We start from the raw sequence: 24,550 nt of genomic DNA, 5'->3' as shown, positions 1-24,550 counted from the left end.
AGTCTGACGTTGTTCTCTGCACCTGGGTTTCGTTTTGCTTACGTGCTGCTTACGAGACAAAAGTCCAAGGTTGGGAGATTATGCCAACCAATCACAAGGGTCTATGTAGCAGTGCATTATACAATGTTGCAGAAGCCAATCCGTTGCTCTCTGCTATTAATCTGTATTATATGTATTTAGAGGTAGTTCGAGGCATGCCTACCAGATAAGGGGCAGCCAATAATGTCACTAACATTTATTCGAACCTTAGGTACATATGTTCCCATACCCGGCCCTTCCCGTCAATAGGTTTTTGAATTTGCCACGTAGAATGACGTTATAGCTGACGTATATTGAGGTATAAAGCCTTTGTATAAGCAAATTATTATCGTGAGTGTGTGGACTACCATTAGTTGTTCGCAGGTTTCCCTACTTTATTGACCTGATAATAAAGTAGTATTTTGCCATATTCTTTGAGTCTGTCTGGTTATTTGGGTCTGAGATTGTTATTGGTAATTCCATATGTCACCTGGGACTGTCCAGGTGCGACTGCACAATGCAGCTCCCTTGGCACTTACAAAATGGCACTGATGTAACAGGCTTTCGGCAGGATGCACTTATCATACCTGAAGAAGCAGGTGACTGCCACCAGGGCCCCTTTCTTTATGTACTTTCACTAGTCTGGCAGAAAGGGAACAAAGCATGCTCCAGCAAGACCTACAAAAGGCATACAGCAGCCCCATATGAAGCTAAGGGTGGGACTGGGGGAGAAGAGAGTGGAAACAATGGTGGATCCTCTGAATCACCCTATTGAGAGAAAGGTTATCCTGAGAATAATGGTGCAATATTAAGAGATGACACACCAGTTTAAAAGGCTCTTGTTCTTTCTGGATCTTATCTAAAGTGCAAAGCTAAGGGCCTCATTTTCTTTTTTCAGAGAGGTAGATGCTGTCCAGGCCTTTATAGATTATGCTAAAACATGGAGTAACATAGGATCACTGAATTGAGACTACGAGACGAGCTAGGTTGATAATATATTACCCAACTGACATTGGAGGGAGAATGTGTTCTGTATCCGAGTTCCCTTTTAAAAACATTTTACTCAAAGTACTTAAAGGTACATCTGGAGGATACAATACACTGATGTCGGAGATTACAATAGGCCTGGCTAGGTAACATATAAACATGTAACAAGGCCTGTCATGAAAACTGTTTGCACTAAAATGCTGAATAAAACATTTGAGAAAAACATACAAGATCATGAAATAAATTATACACGTAAAATAAACCAAATAAATACACATTTCCCTACTGAAGGCATTTTCGGGAGATCTGATTCGCAAAGGGATGCACGCTCAACAATGGGCATTGAAGAGAATCTGATAATCTTGTTCATTAATTAGGGTTAACAAAGAAAGGATACTAAGACCTAGTCTCAACCCATAGAAGCCTTTATTGTTACAAAAGGATAATTAAACCTGCCGAGGTTACACGGGGTGTCATTGTCAATGTGTAGACATATTAGTCACATTATATTCATCTACTACAGGCCTCCGCTCAGAATTGGAGTGTGCTGCCATTCGGTGACATTGGGCCTCATTACGGGGTTGCCAGAAAACCCACCGCTATGCAGTGGGCTACCGGCAACCATGTAACACCGTTTCCACGGCCTGACTTCTAAGTGCCACCGGGATATTTTACGGCAGGTGGCGGAAACGGTAAACCCCCATTTCCGTGGCGTCCAGCAGGACTCCATGGAAATGGGGTCACTGGAGCACTGGCACCGCTGCCAGTGCTTCAGTGAGAGACATACCAGTAAGGGGCCTGAAAACCCATTAGGTCAGGCCTGCCGGGGAATCCGTGGCCCTTACCGGAATTCTCGTAGTATGACGGTCTGGAAAGGGTGCTGGTACGCTGATACCGGCACCCTTATTTCCGGACCGCCATATTTGCAACGAGGGCCATTGTCTTTTTCCTGACAAGTGTTTAATGTGTTTATGTGTTTTGGTAGAATTTCTTCTTTTTTCAAATTGATCAAGTTAGGATTGTTTCATGACATCAGCAGCAGGATTCGGGTGCCGCCTTTGGATGATGTCCTGAATAGTATTTTCTTTACTACAGATGAGGTACAGAAAGGAATGATGAAAAGGGAACAGTGAGGTTTGACAGCTTAGGTGTGGATGTCATAAAATCAGCACTTGGAATGGAAGATGCAAGCCATCCGGAGTATATAGACAACATGGAAATGCGGCACAATTAAGCGCTGATAGTGGAGTGATACAAGAGGAGCCGTGCGAGTGGTGATAGGGAGCAATGGTGGATGTGGTGGGCTCTTCGCAGAGAAGCCTTCCACCACCAAGGACGGGGCTAAAGAGGTGAGAGGGTCATACAAGGGAGATTTGCAGCACTGGTAAAAGAGTGGTCACTATGGAGGAGTGTAATTGTGGCTGGTCAGTGCACATCATGGAATATTGATAGAGAAGGGTGGAGTGCTCAAGAAACCACTCAATTACTATTGCATCCTTGGGCTGTCATTGAGCACTAAGACAGGCTTAGATGGTGAATGAGTGGAGTGAACACCTACAATGACAGACCATGAGCCCTTTAACCAGCACAACTGCTCAGCCCCACTCCCATGTTGTTAGACCACCGTGGCCTCATTGGCATTTACATAGTTGATCTGAGCACTGACTTGAATGTTATTTGCTCTCTTCTGGGACGCCTCACATGTTGGTGCCTCTGTGTCACACTCTTCCTGCTTTTCCTTCATCTTTGTGGATGTTTTTGCTAGGCCAAGGTTGTTGAGCTCTATTATTGGGCTTCCATGCGAGCCACCAGGTTTGCCATTGGCCTGACCCTGCTCATCTGGACAGAGGCTGACTGCATACCTTCCATTTGCCATGCCCTGAACCGAGCTAAAGTCAAACTTGTCGAGCGGTGTGTGTTCAATGTGGCACAGGCTGTCCTCACTGTCGCTGAAATAGCCCGGATTAGTCCCTACCCAGAGGTCATCATGGTCTGGGTATCCAGAAGGACTGTGCTGGTTTATCAGCTCTGTCTGTGAAGCCTTGTTCTTCCCTGGTAGTGATGCCTGGACGTCCATTCCATCCCTCTCCGGACAGGGCTCTGCTCTCCGGAAGCAGAAACGCGCATATAGACCGATGAAAAACATCTCCATGGTTAAGGAGTAATAAAAGATTGCTGCAAAAGACAGACACATGATTAACATGGACATTTTTAGAAACATGTACATAATCTCACAGACTTGAATTCCAGCATAGATAGGTGAACAGATCCAGAACATTTGATAAAGATAGCTGAAAGTTTCAAGATTTTAAATGAACTGATGGGAGAGTTAGGTCAATGTAAAATTCTGGTTCATCGTTAGAATTTGGTCATCAATATTGATTGAAAAGCTCAGGAAGTCCTGCTTTGGCCCTATGTCCTTAGGTCTCGAGGTTAAGACGATTACATCACAGTCAGTTTTCGATCCACTTACACTATGGTAAGTCCTGAAACCATATCTCATGATTTGCTGTAGTGCTCCTCAACAACATTGCCTTAATTTCTGTAATGTCTACACACGTGCCTTAGAAACATGGCACTGGTGTGGCCTACACGTGGTTTGATATTGTAGTGCCCCATGTAAATGCCACTCTCCTCCCAAACCCTTCTACCTTGGCACATCCCCATGCTAGATGAAAAGAACCAACCTCCTCGAATCCCAGTGAGGGGCTGATCAGGGCACTATCGGTCCTTACTACTGAAGTGCTTGGGCATCTAATAAAGCCCTTTTTAGGGTTTCAATTGTTTTAGCTTGTTTTTGTAATTGAAAGAAATATTCTCCATCTGCTCACACACTTTGCTCCACTTCTCTGTTGCCATCATCAAGGTGATTTCTGTGTCTGACACAGCTCTTGTTTAAGTTGTGGAGACCAGTTTACTTGCACACCGCGCCCACTTGGACATAACTGAAGCGGTTAGAATCTCGGCCTTTTTTCCCCTCAAGAACTCATGACTTTAGGTGCTAAGTGCGTCTATGTTCGTCCTGAATTCCCATAAGGAATCATTGTAGGCTCCGCCCACTCCAGCACCAATAGCTGAGCAGCTTAGGTTAGATGCATATCCAACAATGCGATTGATAAGGCTGCGCACGCCCTGGCATATTCTAGTCATGAGTAAATTGTACATCAGAAGCCTGTCTGTACTTATCAGTCATTATCGATACATCGAAATGGGTTAATTTCTTATTTTGCTCACTAGCATTAGAAGTTAATAAATGACTCCCTCCGATCCATGCAGAATGCTCAGAATGCAGTCAGTAACTACTACTATAGACAACTTTTCAAACAGAAGGTATTTTTCTGCATTCAAGAAAAGTAAATGCAATTATCCATCAAGATTTCTTTCACTGTGCATTCTCATGCAAACACTGTTCCAATGAAACCTAGCTCATGATGAAAAGGCTTACCCTATAAAAACAACCTTTTTATTTAAATATGAAAAATGAAAGTACAATTTACTAACACTTATCGTTTATTTACTTTAATCGCTATTAAACTGAGATTTATTACTTCACCACCACAACTCCAAAACCTATATTGCTCTTTTCAATACAACTATGAGCTAATAGGCCTGGAGACCTCAGGAAGGGTCATTATTCGCCTGGGGCCATAACTTTGGGGCAGGTTATTATCCCACTATAAAGACACCTTTCCCAGTCGGTAAGGGTAGGCTATTGACTAGTGAGGGCATGCACATCTGCTTTCTCCATCTTCACATCTCTCGTGAGTGTTTAGTCATGCACATCTGCTTTCTCCATCTTCACATCTCTCTCATGAGGGTATAGTCACGTCATTTGCTTTCTCCATCGTCACATCTCTCTCATGAGGGTATAGTCACGTCATCTGCTTTCTCCATCTTCACAGCTCTCTCATGAGTGTATAGTCATGTCATCTGCTTTCTCCATCTTCACATCTCTCTCATGAGGGTATAGTCACGTCATTTGCTTTCTCCATCGTCACATCTCTCTCATGAGGGTATAGTCACGTCATCTGCTTTCTCCATCTTCACATCTCTCTCATGAGTGTATAGTCATGTCATCTGCTTTCTTCATTTTCACATCTCTCTCATGAAGGTATAGTCGCGTCATCTGCTTTCTCCATCTTCACATCTCTCTCATGAGTGTATAGTCACGTCATCTGCATTCTCCATCTTCACAGCTCTCTCATGAGTGTATAGTTGCGTCATCTGCTTTCTACATCTTCACATCTCTCTCATGAATCTATCGTCACATCATCTGTTTTCTCCATCTTCACATCTCTCTCATGCTTTCTCCATCTTCACATTTTTCTCATGAGTGTATAGTCATGCCATCTGCTTTCTCCATCTTCACATCTCTCCCGTGACTGTATAGTCACGTCATCTGCTTTCTTCATCTTCACATCTCTCTCATGAGGGTATAGTCAGGTCATCTGCTTTCTCCATCTTCACATCCCTCTCATGAGGCTATAAACACGCCATCTGCTTTCTCCACCTTCACATTTCTCTCATGAGGGTATAGTCACGTCATCTGCTTTCTCCATCTTCACAGCTCTCTCATGAGTGTATAGTCGCGTCATCTGCTTTCTCCATCTTCACATCTCATGAATCTATAGCCACATCATCTGCTTTCTCCATCTTCACATCTCTCTCATGAGTGTATAGTCACGTCACCTGCTTTGCCACCCACAAGTTATTATAACTCCAGGTTAGGATTCACAGGCCACGGCTCACAAGTTTGATCTGGCCAGGTTCTTCCCCACATATTAACTTAATCAACCTTCTTCAGTCTGATAAAATTATTTAGGTAGCTCTGCTCCTGTGTTCAAAAACGAATACAGAAACTATGGTAGTTTAGCCATTTTTGTTCATTAAACTCTGCCTATAATTTGCATGGACAGACGAATCCAGACGGGCATTTGTATGCATGTTTTAAAAGTGGAGTGTAGCGGCCATGCGTTTGCTTTTCTAAAATCTGACTTTTAGAGTGACTGCATAACGTCCAGCAAAAGCGAAAGTAACTACAATTGCAAACATTGTTGTTCATCAAAAAATAAATAATACACCTAAGTCCAGCCACTTCTGCCTATAGCAATACCAATGTATTTAATTGAACTTTTCAATCTTTAAAAGTAAACTGTTCACACAAATTGTGGGGCATGTTTAATAAGGACATATGTTCATCATATTCATGCTAATTGAGTGGCGAATCAGAGTATGCACAGAGTTTCTTCACAATGGCACCCAGGATTGCGCACATGTGGGAGATTGCGATTCTTTGCGCTTGGGGGTGCTTTGCTTCGCATGAAGCACATTCTAAAACCTCAAATAAGTACAAATAAAAAAATAATGTGCATGCCCACTAGAGAATAGTCAAAGGGTGTCTAGTTCCGTTAAAAGTGGTTGTTGTAGACAGGGACAACCATTGGGTCCTCTGCACGCATTGTTCTAGAGCATGGGTGCACAACATACGGCCCGCGGGCCAGTTGCGGCCCGCCATGCCCTTTTGACCGGCCCGCGCGGCCGCCCTCCATTAGGAAAGTCTTTGTTGACTTCCGGGCCGGTGAAAACACTGGCCCTCATTGGCTCAGCACACACACGCATCACGTCGCTCCTACGAGCCACGTAATGCGTGTGTGCTGCACCAATGGAGGGCCAGCACTACGGCTGGCGTGGTCCATAAGGCTTGATGCCGGAAGGCATTTGAGCCTTGGACCATGCCAGCCGCAGTGCGATTCCAGCTTACCTGCCTGCCTTCCAGCATGTCTCCGGTAAGTGGTCTGTTTGTGTTTGTGTGTCGGGTTTGTTTTGCTTTATGTTTGTGTGTGTATGTTGCGGGGGGGTGTCGGATGTGTATGAATGTTTGTGTTTGAATGTATTTTGAGTGTATGTTGAGATGCGGGGGTGGGGGGTGTCGGATGTGTATGAATGTTTGTGTTTGAATGTATTTTGAGTGTATGTTGAGATGCGGGGGTTGGGGGGTGTGTCGGATGTGTATGAATGTTTGTGTTTGAATGTATTTTGAGTGTATGTTGAGATGCGGGGGTGGGGGGGTGTCAGATGTGTATGAATGTTTGTGTTTGAATGTATTTTGAGTGTATGTTGAGATGCGGGGGTGGGGGGGGTGTCGGATGTGTATGAATGTTTGTATTTGAATGTATTTTGAGTGTATGTTGAGATGCGGGGGTGGGGGGTGTGTCGGATGTGATTGAATGTTTGTGTTTGAATGTATTTTGTGTGTATGTTGAGATGTGGGGGGGGTGTGAATGTTTGTATTTGAATGTATTTTCTGTGTATGTTGAGATGCAGGGGTGGGGGGTGTGTCGGATGTGTATGAATGTTTTGATTTGAATGTTTTTTGTGTGCTGAGTTGGAGGGTGGGGGGTTCGGGTCTGTATGGGTGCATGTTTGTGTGTGTGCTGAGTTGGGGGGGCGGGGGTTTCGGGTCTGTATGGGTGCATGCTTGAGTGTGTGTGTGCTGAGTTGGGGGTGGGGGTTTGGAGTTGGGGGGGTGGGGGGTTCGGGTCTGTATGGGTGCATGTTTGTGTGTGTGCTGAGTTGGGGGGTGGGGGTTCGGGTCTGTATGGGTGCTTGTTTGAGAGTTTGCTGATTTGGGGGGGGTGGGGGGTTCGGGTCTGTATGGGTGCATGTTTGTGTGTGTGCTGAGTTGGGGGGTGGGGGGTTCGGGTCTGTATGGGTACATGTTTGTGTGTGTGCTGATTTGGGGGGTGGGGGTTCAGGTCTGTATGGGTGCATGCTTGAGTGTGTTTGGGGCATAGTGTTTGGTTGGGGGTGAGGAGGCCATGGGGCATAGTGTTTGGTTGGGGGTGAGGGGGCCACAGGGCATAGTGTTTGTTTGGGGTTGGGGGCCATGGGGCATAGTGTTTGGGGGTGTGGGGGCCATGGGGCATAGTGTTTGGTTGGCGGTGAGGGACAGGGGGCATAGTGTTTGGTTGGGGGTGAGGGAGCCATGGGGCATAGTGTTTGGTTGGGGGTGAGGGGGCCATGGGGCATAGTGTTTGGTTGGCTGTGAGAGACAGGGGGCATAGTGTTTGCTTGGGGGGTGAGGGACAGGGGGCATAGTGTTTGGTTGGAGGTGGGAGCCATGGGGCATAGTGTTTGGTTGGGGGTGAGGGGGCCATGGGGCATAGTGTTTGGTTGGGGGTGAGGGGGCCATGGGGCATAGTGTTTGGTTGGGGGTGAGGGGGCCATGGGGCATAGTGTTTGGTTGGGGGTGAGGGACAGGGGGCATAGTGTTTGCTTGGGGGGTGAGGGACAGGGGGCATAGTGTTTGGTTGGGGGTGGGGGCCATGGGGCATAGTGTTTGGTTGGGGTGGGAGCCATGGGGCATAGTGTTTGGTTGGGGGTGAGGGGCCCATGGGGCATAGTGTTTGGTTGGGGGTGAGGGGACCATGGGGCATAGTGTTTGGTTGGGGATGGGAGCCATGGGGCATAGTGTTTGGTTGGGGGTCAGGGGGCCATGGGGCATAGTGTTTGTTTGGGGATGGGAGCCATGGGGCATAGGGTTGCACTCCAAGAGTGAACTCAATAATAAAGCTAAAACAGGCACAGTTAGGAGATGTAGCAGTCCAAAATAACGGAATGTCCAATCAAGGGTCAATAAAATATATATAATTTAATTAAACAGACGATATACAATAACTAAATCGAAATAAATGATAGCAATGGAAAATGTGTAGTACAAAATGTAAGTTTGAAATGCAATAAAAATCGTTACCCCTCAAACACATATCTTTTTCCATGTGTTTAATACAAATTGGGGGTTGACAAAGCCTCCTGACATGTCCCGCCTACCGCCCCGCCCACTTTTACTTTTCGGCCCACTATAGCCCTCACGTAAGGTACTTTTGGCCCTCTGTCAAAATCAGTTGTGCACCCCTGTTCTAGAGTGACAAATGAGAGAGTAAAATCAGGTGAAATCGCCTTTACTCTTTCATAAAAGCCTCCTTTTGTTAAAAAAAAAAATGTAAATGTTGCCTGAAAACTATTCTTTGCAGACTGCATTTACAATGGGTCCCTATAGGACCCATTCGCTTTACGCCTCCACGAAAATCTCATGCAGTCATGAAACCGAGAGGCATTTGAAGGAGGAGGCGGAATGACTGTTCAAAACAGGTGCAGGGGAACAGGGGCCTCTTCCATGCATTTTCATGAGCATTCCGTCTAATACATGTATGCTATCTGCATTTAAATACCTGGAATCACACTCATCCTTTCACTAGTTAGTGCAGTTACTTGTGTGAAACATGTTTTGTAAACTAAGGGAAAAGACTATTATGGATAATGTGTACTTGAGTGTAAGAATCATCAATAGTCACGTGTATGTTTCAGTAAGCCCTCAGATCGTAATGCTGCAACAGGGCCGAACTAGCCTGGTCGCTCCTGATAGCCATCTGCCTGAGAATGGTAGTCTGTCTAGGTCGACGTCAAGAACAGTGCCAAAAAAACGGTATCCATGAGCATGTGCTTCTTGTGTTGGCTCCTGTGTCGCACCCGGCTTATTATAGCCATATTAGGGTGTTAATGTTTGCTATCTACCACTCGACTGTAAACAATGTACCTGTCTGTGATATTCTCCTAAAGCTTAAAACCAATATCATTTTTTATTGATATTTACGTCTCTTCTCAATTTCGTATTTATGTTAAGTGACTGTGGTGTGGCCTCTGGGTCTCCGCAGCTCTTCACTTGTGCTATGAGACGTCGAGTCAGAAAAAAGGAAAAACTTTAAGCGCCTCGTTATAAGTTTGGCGGTGCTGGAAAAAAGGGGTGGTAATTCCATGACCGCCACTTTTCCTGCACTGTCAAGACCAAGAGGTAAATCAGGCCCCCACCAGCATTAAACAGCCGGTATTACTGGCACCGGTGTTAGCAGTGCCGAAAATATCGACCGGCAATCCCCCCATGGAGTCAGTCCTACAGCACTCCATGCAATGGGGATTTACTGGTATTCCCGCTGCCTGTAATATCCCGGAAATTCCGGGATATCAGGCTGCGGGAACAGTAATACCGTTTGCCAGTATCCCGCCAGAATTTCTGGCAGTATACCGGCAAAACTTTAATGACCCTAAATGTTTATTTACACTTGTGTTAAAATGACCATAAACTGTCAGGATGTTTGCCAAATGAAAAGTTAAGGTTGTCAGGATAATACATGTGGCTAAATTAAAGAGCTGGTTAATGTTCCCATAGTGTCTCTCTCTAAAGTGAGAATAGGGCTAACAGGGGTTCATTAACAGGGAACTGCTAAAGAACAGGAGCTGCCCCTCTTGCTCCACAGCATGTCCGTGACCAAAGGTCCAGTATTCCAAAAGTTCGACACAAAAAGTACACTGTAACGCAAAACTGAAAGTTAAGCAAAGACTTTCATGTGCCCACACAAAAGCATATTGCATACATCATCTGAAAGAGACCATCTCTTCTCCTCCTGACGAACCTGAAAGGAGGGTAATTTGATCCTTCTGTTCTCTCCTTGCCCCATGGAAAACTCTTGGTTGTGGTCCCATGGCTCCTGGGCAGACAGATTCTTTAGCAGTCTGCCAGACATCTGTCTCTTAGGCCTTTCCCTCCTAGTTCTCCAAAACATGGGAATAGGAGTTACTTATCCCATGGGGTGTTTGTTTTCTGATTGCCGGAGCGACTGGCTGGCCCTGGTGGGGTTTGTTGGAGAAGCTTGGCTTTGCTCTGAGCTGTCCTCTTCATCCTAGGCTGCTTTCCCCATAGAGTTTCTTCTGCTCTTCCAGCTTGTTGGTGTAAAGTTGGCATCTTGAAGCCTCAACTCTGTTCTAGGTTCTCCCCAGGACCAATGTGGTTCTCAGGAACTCTCCTATTCTGAACTCTATGTAGCTCTTGCTCCTTATTCCTCTGATAATCTCTCATGTCTTCTTGATTCCAAGGCTTTAATATCTTTGGTTAATCTTTGTTGGTCTTCCAACTTTCTCTGTCTGACGGGTGGTTCTCCCTACAGATCTCTCCTGCTATGCCTTCAACTTCTCTAGCATGTTTGCTTTCTTTTCACTTTACGGGTAATGTTAATGGTAATACTTCTCGCCTTTCTGGCCACAGCAAGTTTTCCTCCCCTGCTCTTTTTTACGGTCACCGATATTTCTCTCTTCCATCTCCTTCTCAAATCTTACCATACCTTCTTCTGTTGCCTTCCCAATCCCAGTCTGCTGCAATTCCCTTCTGTGATCTACTATTTCCTTCAATTCCCAGATGATGCCCCTTACTTCTCTCACCATGGTGCTATCCAGCTCACTCTCTTCATTAAAAACCTCTTCTCTCTTCTTTCTGCTTTCCCTATCCATCACTTCCCAAACAGTACCTCTTGCTTCTCCCTCCAAGCTGATACCTTTCTCGATTTGTTACTAAATCATCACTTCCTCTCTCTCCCTAAACACTCTAAAGTTACCTTTAGTTACACTTTCTCTTTAACTCCCAGGTGGTACCCATTTCTTTTCTCTTCAAGCTCATCCCTTGTTGCTCTGGTCCCAAACAATCTCTTCTGTTTTCTCTGTATCACTTTCTCTCTTATCTCCCAGATGGTGACTCACTTCTAAAGCAGTTGCCCTTCTTCTCTATTACTTCTCTCTCTTTTTTAACCCATTCTCTCTATACATTCCTACACCTCTTCCAAGTCACCATTCGCCAGTGCTTATTTCCTGAATCCCGTTGCAAACATGCTCCCTTTTTCTTGGGGACCCTCCTTGGGCTAGATCTCTTAGGGTCTGCTCTGCCACCCTGGCCAGCTCTCTCCGGGTCTGCCTTACTTCTGCCAAGTGTCCTCACATGAGATGGCCGAGGATCTGCCTTCTTCCTTCAAGGTTGTTCCAGGACTGACAATTCTCTTGGAACCTTGTTTAATCAAGCCTCCCTGCTTGGGGTTTTCCAGCACTCCAGCCTTTCTGCTGGCAGCTCTCCTTGGGAATGAGGAGTTCCAACTGGGCTGGCAATCTTTTAAAGGGTGGCAGCTACTTCCCTTTGGTGTGCGGTAAGTTCTTTGGTTGGACCATATGATTGGGGTCAGGTGGTTTCACAGGTGGGGTGAACTAAAGTAATAAAAGGGCCAGCTGTCATTTTGGATGTTAAACTGGCCTGGACTGGTGATGTTTCTCATCCCCCTACCCAAGGCTGCCTACTTTCCTAGGGATCCCTCTGTGAGACCAGCTTTTGTTTCAATGTATATAAACCTCTTGGTAAGCTATAGAAGGTAAAATATACTTTTATCTTCTGTGAAACGTGTTTGTGACAAAGAATTCATAAGATGTTATCAGCCTCAACACTTGCCAGAGCTAGTGAAGTTTGTTTCCTACAGTTCACTTTCACACAAGAGACCATTTGTTTCTTTTTCTTTACCCAACACATTGTATTTGCACAGCACTTACGACCGACCCTCTGAGATTTCCTCTGCAATGTTGCCGGAACACAGTAACATAACTATTAACCATGATCTTCCAATGTTTCAAATTTGTTTGCGTCAAGCGAACATGCTGATTTCCCTCATCACACAAATGGGTCTGGTTGGTGGGAGCTACCAGCTCTTTCAAACCTTAATCTAAAAGGTGTTTCTGTAAATTTAGGTTGTTGGGACTCTCGAACGAGAGTCGCTAGCTTCCCAATGTGACAAGCACCCACTCACAGAAAAGCTGCCTTTACATCTGATCCATGCTTGATTTTGGAGTGGAGTGTCTCCTGTAGCATGATGTTAATGTACACTTTTGTTGAGATATGTAACCGCTTTATATAGATTAATTCTGCCACCTTTCATTCCAAATCGGGAGATTGATCAATGCTATGTTTCTTGCAAACTCTATTGTATCGCTTGCCCCAGTAAGCGTACATGGCATAGCGTTGTCCTGTGCCAGCCCGTCAACCACACAATGGGGCTGATTCATGGAATTATTTGCGCCTCAAAACAGGGATTTGTGTGCCATTCTGCCAGCAAATCCCCATTTGTTAAACAGGGATTTGCGGGCAGAATGGCGCACAAATCCCCGTTTTTTGGCGTAAATAATTCCATGAATCAGCCCCAATGTCTTTACAAACATTCCCATTAATTGAATTATCCAATCCACATTGGGTAACCTTTACATGCAAGAGACATTTCCATCGTATAGGTCACGCACAGCCACATATCCCCAATTTTACTGGTTTATATCTAGATGCACGCAATAAAAGATACTAGTGGAGACTCTTAACAACTGCTACACCTACGATAAAGTTCAGATGAACTTGATCCTGCAAAGGTGGGTATAGTCAGGTAATTCCATGGTTCAGTCTGCCTCTGTTAGCACTGCTAAACTCAAGATGGTGATTGTTACTTACTAAATGATTGGTTCCTTTCTGAACTCTTATGGCCTTTGTTACCAGCTCTTGCAGAAACCATGTCCACATTTAGACCTATCTTCCTTTTGACTGTGTTGGCAAAAATCCACCCCTTTCAGTCTGATTCTTACCTCATATCTGAGGCAGCATCAATCTTGCTCACACATGTGGACGACCTTCTTGCGACCGCTGATGAAGGTGGGGTCGGAGCTCTCTTCCTTTTTGAAGTAACGGTCATGGAAGATTGTGATATTGTGCCAGTCTCATTGCTGGTGTGGTAGGCACTGTCGTAAACTGGTTACAACTTTTCTGAACCTCAGTAAATTCGAATCGGGAGTAATGTTGATTTTGGCAAGGAGGCACAACCTAAACTCTGCCCATATATCCTTGGGGAACTGTTATGAATGGGCCAGAGATCAAAGGCACACATCCACATCGTTATGTAGCACATTATGAGTTTGGCTGTATTAGCTGCGCTACTTTACTGTTTCCGCCAGCTGTGATTGTGGATAATCTGCAAGATTACACATTACAGTGTTTACCCATTATAGAGTTCTACAAGACTTCACTGTGGATTGGAGTAATTAACTCATAATTCCATCATTTTATGGAGGAAATACCTCCATGCATGAGCAGGAGGTATTTCCTCGTAATTCACTCCTAAATAATAATTAGGCAGAATGTAAAAAGTGACGATGACTCTTACCACATTTCTTCCTGTGGCCGCCACACCCTAAGCAAGGGTTCGGGTCTCCGGTTCATCCTGAACAATCCAGGGGTCCAGACTGCATCCAAATGAGAACAATTGGACGCTTGCCTACTCCTATTATCAGATCTTTGACCTTCCTCTGGTCTATATCATGTTCTGGTATATGTGAAAATAAAATTAAAAATGGATTGGCAGAGTAATACCTGCATCCCAGCATTCCCGCATCAGATGCAGTAAGGCTATCTTGTGCTTCACACACCCCGTGGGGATTAAGTCAATTTTGGGCACATTTTGTGGGTTACATTTAGGGTAACATAGAATTTAGCAAGCGCCTTATTGCATATTATACCGCAAGCAATGGAACCACTCGCACTCCTCCTTTTACTGTCAAGACCACCTTTTTCAAGGGATGCATGCCTTATAACTGGCCTTTCCATTCGGATATTTTATTGTTCAAGGTTTTCGCAATTGCGGGTACATCTCAAATTGTAGGGTAAACATAATTTGAGAAATATACTGACACACATAGGGCCTCACCCGTAGTGAATTACCGGCTCCGGACTTGCCGGAATCACCGGGGCATTACAACACTGGTGATCTGGTAATTCCGGAGCCGGCATTCCATTACTCCCCATTCCCATGGAGTCCCACAGGACTCATAGGACTCCATGGGAATGGGGACCATGGAAAAACTGGCACATTAATTAACTGCGCCAGTGTTTCCATTTACGTCTGCAGGTGGGTAGCGTTACTGTCGCCAGGTCAGATCAGGTGGGAGTAAGACCACCCGCCTGCAGAACTCGTAGTTTGCCGGTCCGGAAACAACGGTGGCAGCGGGTTTACCGCCACCGTTGTTTCTGGACCGGCAACCTTGTAATGAGGCCCATAGTCTCAACCTCGTATGCTCCGCCCAATAGGATTCAATGGTCATGGGTTTGCCATTTAATCAGTCATCTTCGAAGCTAGTGTGGCCTTCCTGGATCTAGCTCAAATTCCGTTTTATTAGTTTTGGAGGTTTCTTCTTGTTGCTGAAGGTGTAGTGTTAAGTTTCCGTCAAAACGACTGCTACTTGGTTAGCACAAGGGATATGACCACCCTGAGTCTGTTGTTTTTTGGTTTGAGCTGTATGTCTTTGATCTTGGAACTGCAGGTCGTTTGAACGACAGCTCTCTCTCAGTCCCTAAAACCAGTTTAAGATCAAAGGCGCATTGTTTTATTTCCGACGAGCTAACCAGTGTGCATATTTTAGTGCTTTAGTTTACATAGTTTGAGTTTTTCCTGTTTTGAGCTGTCCTGTTATAGCTGCCTGTATTTCCAGGAGACCTTCGAAAGTTAAACAAGTAGATTATCAAGGTGTCCATCCCTGAGTATGATGCAAAGATGGCCAGTTTTCAGAGGCACCTCCTTCTCCTTTCTCAAATGGGTGTGGTGTCCGACACACTGGCATAAGGGCCACTCCATTCCCTATCCCTTGTTCCATCCAATCAGCTCCCCTCCTGACCCCACCCCATCCATCTTACTGTGTAAGCATCATCATGTCGCATGCTTGTGGGGAGGGCATGCAAACTCTTAGAGATGTCCTTATCGGATCCTTTGAATGGTATTGGCAGGTTATTGTATTTGACTCTGTTTGTGTTCCTGCCTGAGCTCACTTTCCCTATACAATCTAGGTATCGATTTCCATTACGTACCTCTCTACTGCGGTCCTGGATTACACTCTAGAGCAGGACCCTGGATCCTTTGGCTCTCCAGATGTTTCGGGTTACAACTACTATCAGCCCAAGTCAGCATAGCCATTGTCGAAGGTAAAAGGCATCATAGTCTGTAACATCTGGAGAACCACAGATTTGTAGACTCCTGGTCTACAGGGCATTAGTAGGGTTGTGAGATGGTGATAATCAGCACAACTAATCAGCACAACCTAAGCCAGTCCCTTCTATAAGAGAAGAGATTCTGAATTGAGTGATTGTTGGATAAACACCTGTGCTCTCTAAAGGGGTGGCTACTCCAGCTTCCAGAATAAGCTCATACCTGAAGATAGACTACTTTGTGCTTTATGTTCGGATCACAGAGTGTGAGATTTGAGAGACAATTTTATTTTATTTTATGTATGTATTTATAGAGCGATGAAAGCTCGCAAACATCAGGGTGCTTAACATATACACACAGAGACTTGCAGGAAGGCTCGGACTGGCCTATAGGGCAAGAGGCCGAGGGCCAAACCAAAAACACAAAATGCTGGTGTGGGCCAGTTTCTTTGGTCAAAGTGGGCAACTTTCTTGGCCAGTTTGATGAGTTAATTCACTCTGCGGCTACTAGGTTTAACAAGTGTTGCTGAATAAATATTCTTGAAAATGCACAATTTGCATCACACTTTACAAAAAAAACCTCCTGCTTGGTTACTATTCAAACAGTGTCACAAATGGAATGAATAGCCATTTGCAACTGTGGGCCACTTTTTCATTGGTGCCAGACCAGAGACAATTTTATGGCCCAGTCCGACCATGCTTCCAGGACGGGACATACAGATATTCATAGGGAGTAGGTAACCAGTCCACTATAGATCAAAACAATCAGTCGAACAAAAGTGTTTTCAAGTTTTTCCGGAACACTAAATAGTGTGTTTCCAAACCCAGTGCTAGTGGTAGGTTGTTCCAGTCTTGGGATGTAAGGACAGGAAAGGATCGACCAAGGCCTCTGATTTTTTGTTCCTGCAGTCAACAGGACACTTAAGCTTGAACCTGTTTTGTGGGAGTGTAAGGTTTCATTTTTTCCTTTAAGTATGCAGGGGCCTTGCCGTAGATGCATCTGTGGGTCAGGGAAAAGGCTTTAAAACATGTTATTGCTGACACCGATAACCAGTGGAGTTTCTTCCTGGCGTGGGAGATGTGCTCTCTTCTCTGGATGTTATAAATAATGTGCACCACTTCCAAAATGGGATTATCTCGAAGGAATATCTGGGAAACCTATTTTGGGCCTCCCGAGAAGTACACAAATCCAAATGATCAGGTTTTAACTAGTGTTAACATCATTACAAATTATAGTTGAGTGGCAAACGCTCTCATTATATAGGAAATGTCTCCTACAAAAATACTTTAATCCCAATACTAGTGGCAGCCATATCTGCCAGCCACACTAACTTTTTTAAAGTTTGGAAGAACTATTGTTTATCAATCATGGATAAGGCGGACATTCAAGAAAAGCTATTGCTAGAAAACCCAGATCGGTCTAAGCAAAAATTGCACCAACTAGAATGGATACATTTGTGGGAGTCATGTCAAAAATACAGGATTATGAAAATTGGTTGTTTTGTTTCTAACTCGAGGAAACAACTCCTAAAATATCTATTAAAGTTTCCTGACCCTGAATATCAAAATGCTTTATTACGAATTCGGTTTGACTTGTGGCCCACTAAAAAGGTATTGGCAATAAGGGCAAAAGAGCAGGACCAAAATAGTACATGTCGTTTCTTTAATGGTGTTTAAGCCATTGAAGCCCTATAGCATTTGTTTACGGAATGTGTGGCCCTAGCTCAATTTAGGAAGGATAGATTTTTATAAATTCTTTGGTGATTTTAGAGAGCTTTCACGATTTGAAATGTGGGCAAGAATGTTTAGTGCAGTTCATATATCCTTGAATATTGCCTCTGTAAGTTTCTTAAGGAGTTTGAAACTTTTGTAAATGATGCATAATAGTGTAAATGAAAGAGATAAAGCATTTAAAGGAATGTGATTTTTAGATTTTTATAAGGTTTTATAAGATGTTATGAGGTCCATTAATTCTGAGAGGATAAAAATTTAGTTGATTCATAATGTTTTGTAATTTGTATGAAATGTATTTATGTGTTTGTAATAGAAAGGTTAAATCGAGTTTTGAAATTTTGTATTTTGAAAAGGTTGACTTTTTTTTAACCAAAACAAATAAAGATTATATATATATATAAATATATATATTTATATATATATTTATATATAAAAATGCCACCCCACCTCCCGTGCCATTTTCCAGATTCTTTCCAAACAATCTGAAGCCTGGGGGGAGGGGCACACTTATTTTGGGATGACTGGAATAATTTAACCAAGTTTCTGTGACACACATTATGTCAAGTTCCTTTTCCTGGATATAATCATGTATGTCGATAGCATGACTGTTTAGTGAGCATGTGTTTAAAAGGGAAATTTTAATGGAACCAGTTTGCATTGGTCTTGCTATAGGCCTAGTATGCTGTTTGTTTTGTATTTTAGCATTGATGTGGTCATCTAGCTGCAATATAGAGACAGAGACTCCAGGGTTCTCAAGGTCAGTGACCTTTGTTGGATTATTTACGTTGTAGTATGTTGTTTAATGCAAGGTTATAGAGGGGGTACTATGTGAACATTGGGTGAGAGGACCAGCAGTTGCAGATCCTCTGGGCAGGCGTTACAGCCAAGCGCAGTCTCTGACAGTGCACACACTCTTCTCTCTAACTAGATCTGTTTGCTAGTGTTTGCCCAAATATACTGTCTTTTAAGGCAATGCATTTTTCTGTGCTTCGGATGACAATATATTTAAGAAAACAACAATATCCAGGCACATAGGTCCCTGCACGTGCCTAAATGGGACCTACGCGCAAGGTGCCACACCAAAGCGGCCGCACCTAAAGGGCTGGTCCCAAACATGGCATACTGGGTACCAACAGTAGCCTGGTGTTGCACGGTCCCTGCCAAACCACCTGAAAACCTGTTGCAGCAATGAAGGAATTCTTCCTTGTGCTTCCCATGAGCCTGGGTCCCAGTTTCCTGTCTGTGACCACGTGGCTTCAGCTACCTCTGTGCTCAGCCACACACAATTGCTAACCAATGTTTGCATCCTTGAACCATTTGATGGGCTACATTATGTATTTAAGGTGTGGGTGTGGGGGTGGGGGTTGTATTTGTCCCAATTCATGATATGTATCTTGATATGTGGTGAGCCTGTTTAGGTTATCTTATTCAGGATGCACCACTTTAGTCCCATGATTCTAGGTTCTCCTTTTCATAATGCATTTATGCTTGTCCCTCGATTAGAATTAAGCGAATTTAGATCTGCCGATTGCAGGTGTGCATAATTAGGCTCCTTGATACAGGGTGTGCTTATTTAATGACTCTGGTGCAGCGTATGGCAAGGCTGATCCGTTCATTCGGGTTATGCATATTTAGTCAAGAAGCCCTTCTTCTCTGGGATCTACCAAACATGCTTAAACACAGAACTGGCTGGTGGAATCTAAACCTGATAGATTTTGAAATCCTGTGCTTAGCCTATCGGCTTCACCTTCAACAGCGACCCTTTCTCTAAGACCCACATTATAAAGCAAATCCAGACAGTCTCGTACCAGCTCCCACTCCTTCACACAATCATACACTTCATTTCTGCCACACACTGCAGAACCAATGCCCAAGCCCTTGTCCGTTCCCACTTGGATGGGTGCAGTACCATGTTTGGCGGAGTCCCTACCTCGTCCTTGGGCCCACATAAAGCTGTGCAGCACACAGAGCACGTCCCAGCACAAGACTAAAGAAATACAACCACATCAACCCAATCATCAGCAAGCTGCACTTGTTCTCCTGCCAAGTCTACCAAACAGTTAGCATCATATGCAAGCCTATGACAACACAGTTTCATCCTATCTGGCTGGAAAATCCATATCTTTGGATCTGTGGAGGCATCTGCAGCACCAGAAGCCGAAACATCACCAGAGCAGAGTCCAAGAGCTGCAAGAAGGAAAAGGTTGAAACCTGGCCTTCTCCTGATACACACCCACAGAGACTGCAGAAGAACATGGCCCCACTTCTTCAACACTTCAGGAAAGAAATGAAGACTCTACACCTCAAGGTAAACCTTGCCGATTGTTGACCCCCTCGTAGCACTACACACAGACCTGCTCTGATCCCTCCTTTCTTCTCTCTTTGTATTCAGGCACTTATTCTTGTACATCACTCTGCTCTCTAGACAGGGTCACATTATATAAACCCCATACATAGGTGCACTTACTATAGCCTCGGATACAAGTTGTGTTATTCAGGTGCCTTAATCCACAGTGCTTATATTTAGGTTTCTGGGTTCAGGGTGCACATATGTATGTCCTCTGATTCCAGGTGCCCATATTTATGTCATCTGATTCAGTCTTTGAATGTATAAGCCTTGATTTTGATGCACATATTAGATCCCCTAAATAAGTTGTGGGTGTTTAGGTGCCTTGCTCCAAGCTGTGTACTTTGGTCTTGATTGAGTTCTTAGTGCAGCCCCTGGTCCTTAATGGTATGTCAGTGGTTATCCTTTGCTCTGTTCCAAATCTGCCAGTGCCTTACTTGACATGTAGCCTCCTCCAGTGGACACAATAACCCTGACAAGGTCTCAGTAGTGATGTTTTATAGAAGCCTTTCCTACAGTGGTTCTACTTTGTCGCAATGAGAGACACCTATTCCATGCATTACATTGAACAGCAAGTGAAGTGTTTGCAGGAAAGTGGAGCATCCCCTCACTCTAAAAATATACAGCCCTATGGCAGATTACACACTCAGCGTGGTCTTTCACCTACCCCCACCCTGTCAAACAGAAGGAGGATCCCCTGAGCTATTCAATATCACGCTTGCTGGCCATGAACAGGTGTGCGGGGGGATAGAGAGGGACTTACTCTGAGACCGGACCTGCACAGAGAACGGCGGGTTGCAGGGTATGGCCCCCAGCGCCCCCATGGTCTCCAAGATGCTACTTTGCAGCCCACACAGCACCAGTACCAGGATGATGCAGATGAACTTGGAGCGCAGGCTGTAGCCCTGCAGGGCACTCTTGGTAGCCTTATAGAAGAGGAGATAGCCATAGAACGAGAGGGTGGTAGACAGGCCGATGATGGCGTTGATGTAGGAGTTGGGGTCAGTGTAGCCCACCTGGAGGGGAAAGTGTAAACAGTCACATGATGTAAAGAAGGGTGGGTAAATAGCAGTAAGAAACACCAAAGGCAACAGCCCAGTTAGTAAAGTGGAAGAACCAGAGGCCACATGTCCTACACATGGTTTAGAACTCCTAGAAATAGCTGAAAAAAACCTCTGAGCAGGTCACTGGTTTGGTGGCAGTTCCCAGATGCATTTAGGTAGGGCAACAGTATTGTACCTCTGACTCTGAATAAGACAGATTCAAGTAGGCCACTGTTACGCACAGAACAGTAAGGCAGAGCAAAGGGAGAAAGGTGTTTTTGTTTAGGGGCTCATACAAAAGGATACGTTTAAAACAGTTACTAGAGACCTCACAAAATGATGTTCTTATTGGTACATGTGGTGGCATAAGAATATATGTATTTCACTTAAATGCTGAGAAAACATGCAAAACGGATTCTAAAAACATATGAGTGCAGTAGATTTGTTTATATAAGCAATGGAAGTGTGAGTACAGATTAATGTAGGGCTATAGGAATGAGAAGATGCAGTGCAAAGTATTTTGGGACCCACAAAGTTGCCCACTGTGGTGCACCGTTCATTTCTGGCAGGGGTATGGAATGGGGAGGGTACCCACATCTCCGTAGTCGTACTTCTCGTCAGTCCACAGGATGAGGTTAACGAAGAACAGGATAGTCCTAACAGCAGACAGCTGGAACACAGCGATGGTCATCCACCTCATGGTCACCCTAACAACAGCAAAACACAATGATTGCCATGTGTAAATAGTAATGTTTGCAGTTGGGAAGTCTCTTACATACCCCATTGCCTCCCCTCCCACCTCCATTCTCCACTCAGCGGGAAACCTGGGGTTCCATTTAAACTGCAAAAGGAGGTTTTTCATTTCATCTCAAGAGACACCTGTACCTGTATCCTCCTACTCACCATCCTCAAAGTCCGCCACCTCTCACCTACAACTCTGCCGAGACCCGGTGGGTCATGCTAAATACTGGAGCAAATGGCACAGAGCAGAGCACTTCCCTCCTCACTTAAGTGTGTAATGTGCCCTGTGTGGTACTGGAAAGGTTATGAGTAAGACCTAGGCCAAATCATCTTTATGCTTCACTTTTGAACTAGGTTCGTGGAAAGGTTTCACTGCCTTCCAGAGTTAATGATTATGGAAGGCATCGACAATGGATTCTGATGGAATCCACCTTCTTTTACCAAGTGATCATTTCAAGCAGATGCCATTGGATTCCATTGCATTACCACTGACATCCAAATACATGCTGGCTGTAATGCAGCTGCATTGGTAAGGTGGCGAGGGTACCCACTTCACCCCTTAAAAAAAAAGAGTGATAAACTACAGCGACCCTTTCACATTGCTCAACCCACCAGGTTCCAACACTTTCCATCCTACAGACCTTAGCTAGGCTGTCTCACAATAGAATGTCCTTGTGAAAGTTCCTCATTCTAGCGTTCAGATCTTTCTGTCAGCAATACTCCTAACCTATGGCAACAATTAATCCGGAGATGCTCCAGGGCTTCTATCAGTGTTCCCCAGGCTCCAGAAGATTTTTTGACATCCTCTTGTGCCCTCACCTTAGAGAATTGCCATCTCAGCATGCAGTAACGTAATTGTGACGCAAAATGAAATGATTCTCCAAATGCGCACGGTCCAGAAGGTCTGCACAGCGAGGCATGCCCAAACCATGCTGAAGAAAGTTCTGCCATGCATACATCTCGGGAAGTCCCTAGGGATTAGAGGATTCATTATAAGGAAAACCTTGGGATCATCCTAGCATTTCCCTCTGGAGAAGATCCTGGCATATCTACATGCGTTGCCTATGTCTCTTCTGTCGTTGGATCTCTAAATCTTTCTCCCATTTCCTTGCTGCATCCCCAGATCTATACACTTGGCTTGGATTGGAGCTCTATATATCTCATATATAACTCTGCCCACAAAGAATAGGCCCGCTTTTATTGTGAGAGTCACCCTAGTTTGAGGTTCCACGGGCGCCTGTCTTCACCAACACGAGTCTTGACATATTGCAGAAAATTCCCTGGGGTACCTTGAATCCATTTCCCATCACTTAGAAGGCAGTCAGCTTACCATTTAGGATAGGAAATGTGTCTCCTTCCAGACCCAGCCGTTTACCTCCGTAGTCTCTTTCCGGAAGTGGGCCAACATCCCTAGAGTGTTCATGACTATTTCCATTACAGCCTTGGGAGTTCTACCAGCATTTTACTTAGCAGGCTTCCCGGTCAAAGAACATGTCAGAAGACAGGATACAAGTTTGAGGCTCCCAGCCGCCCTCCACCCCACCTTGCCCCATCTTCGAGGGGGCCAGTGGCCTCTCATCTGAGCTCCGTAGCTTGTGTATTAGGTGGTCCCGCCGCACATTCTGCCATGTGATGCGGAGGGCCCCCAGGCATGGAGCTGAAAGCCACAAGTGTTAGGGGAGTGTGGCAGGGGCAAAACCGGTCACGGGGACCGGTACTATCAGGCGCCCCCAGCAACCCCCACTATTGATAGCCTTTGGGGTTTCCTCTCCCCAACCAGGATGCGATGCATCCTGGCACCAGGTGCTGAAGTACAAGGTGTCGTAACAGCTTGTGCTTCAAAGAGCAGGGGGACCCGCGGAAGAGAGAACAAATGGGGGGAAAGTGGGGAAGTAGTGTCGGTGTAAAATGACACCAGCACAATAATCGCAGCAAGAGGCAGCAGCCGAAACTGGCCCCCCTTTGATCAGGCCACCTCACAGGAAGAAGTAATGTGGCCCCAGGGCAATTTTCCCCCTTGGTACAGGGGTCCTTGGCATAAGGACTAGCCACAACGGTCGAGCTCTGTGTCCAGAGTTCAACCCACAATGGTAAAGAAGATTCTTTACCACCCAAACTCGCCCTACAAAACAAATATGAGAAGATACCGGGAAAATACCCTGGGAAAGAAGACAACGGGACATTGTTGGGAAGTCGTGGGCTTCTGATTGGCGGCACGGGGCCCTCAGCACAAAAAAGAGAAGGCACCAGCCATAATGGCCACAGGGTCCCATTTACATGACATGGGCCTTTGGACTGGAAGCAGTAATGCTAGCACATTAAGGCACATCTACTCCTGACCTCGTAGTGCCCAAAGCAGGCATCTGAGTTTTGGAGTTTTCTATAATCCTTGTTGTGAATAATAAAAGGCCTACAGCTAAACATGTACTTCCATATTTATGTCTCATGGTGATGATTTTAGTTGTTTACCAGATGCTTCATGTTACTACTCATCCTATGCAGGTGCCTCTGCTCCACAGTGCTAAGTGTCAAAGCTGCCACATTGCTTTAGAGTCAACCACACCTTATTTGGGGGGTTGCAGATTTTCAAGGTGGTCTCTATCGCCTTTTCAGTGGTGACAAATGCACATATACTCACACCATATTGCAGTGGACATTAGGAATGACAGCCCATGCTACTCACAGTTTTTAATGAGTTATTGTAAAGCACTTTAGTTTAAAACACATTAGAATGATGTTTCTATTATTATATCATTAAATCGATGCAATAGCTAACCACGTGCATTGAAATCAAAAATATAGGAA

The 24,550-nt window shown here is 44.8% G+C and overlaps 1 protein-coding gene across 1 annotated transcript in view; it reads right to left on the bottom strand.

Annotated features, from left to right (window-relative positions):
- Positions 1-1,427: 1,427 nt before the first annotated feature.
- Positions 1,428-24,550, bottom strand: part of LOC138568973 (organic solute transporter subunit alpha-like) — a 61,963-nt gene continuing 38,840 nt past the window's right edge. The window contains exons 5-7 of the mRNA XM_069646719.1: positions 21,600-21,711; positions 20,725-20,977; positions 1,428-3,180 (exon numbers count right to left, since the gene is read on the bottom strand). Of these exons, the coding sequence (XP_069502820.1) occupies positions 2,621-3,180; positions 20,725-20,977; positions 21,600-21,711 (925 nt within the window). The 3' untranslated portion in view covers positions 1,428-2,620. The remainder of the gene's footprint in view (positions 3,181-20,724; positions 20,978-21,599; positions 21,712-24,550) is intronic.

This window comes from Ambystoma mexicanum, chromosome 2q, assembly GCF_040938575.1.
Source record: "Ambystoma mexicanum isolate Mex_15411 chromosome 2q, UKY_AmexF1_1, whole genome shotgun sequence".
NCBI lineage: Eukaryota > Metazoa > Chordata > Amphibia > Caudata > Ambystomatidae > Ambystoma > Ambystoma mexicanum.
This window is presented reverse-complemented; position numbering and strand designations above follow the sequence as displayed.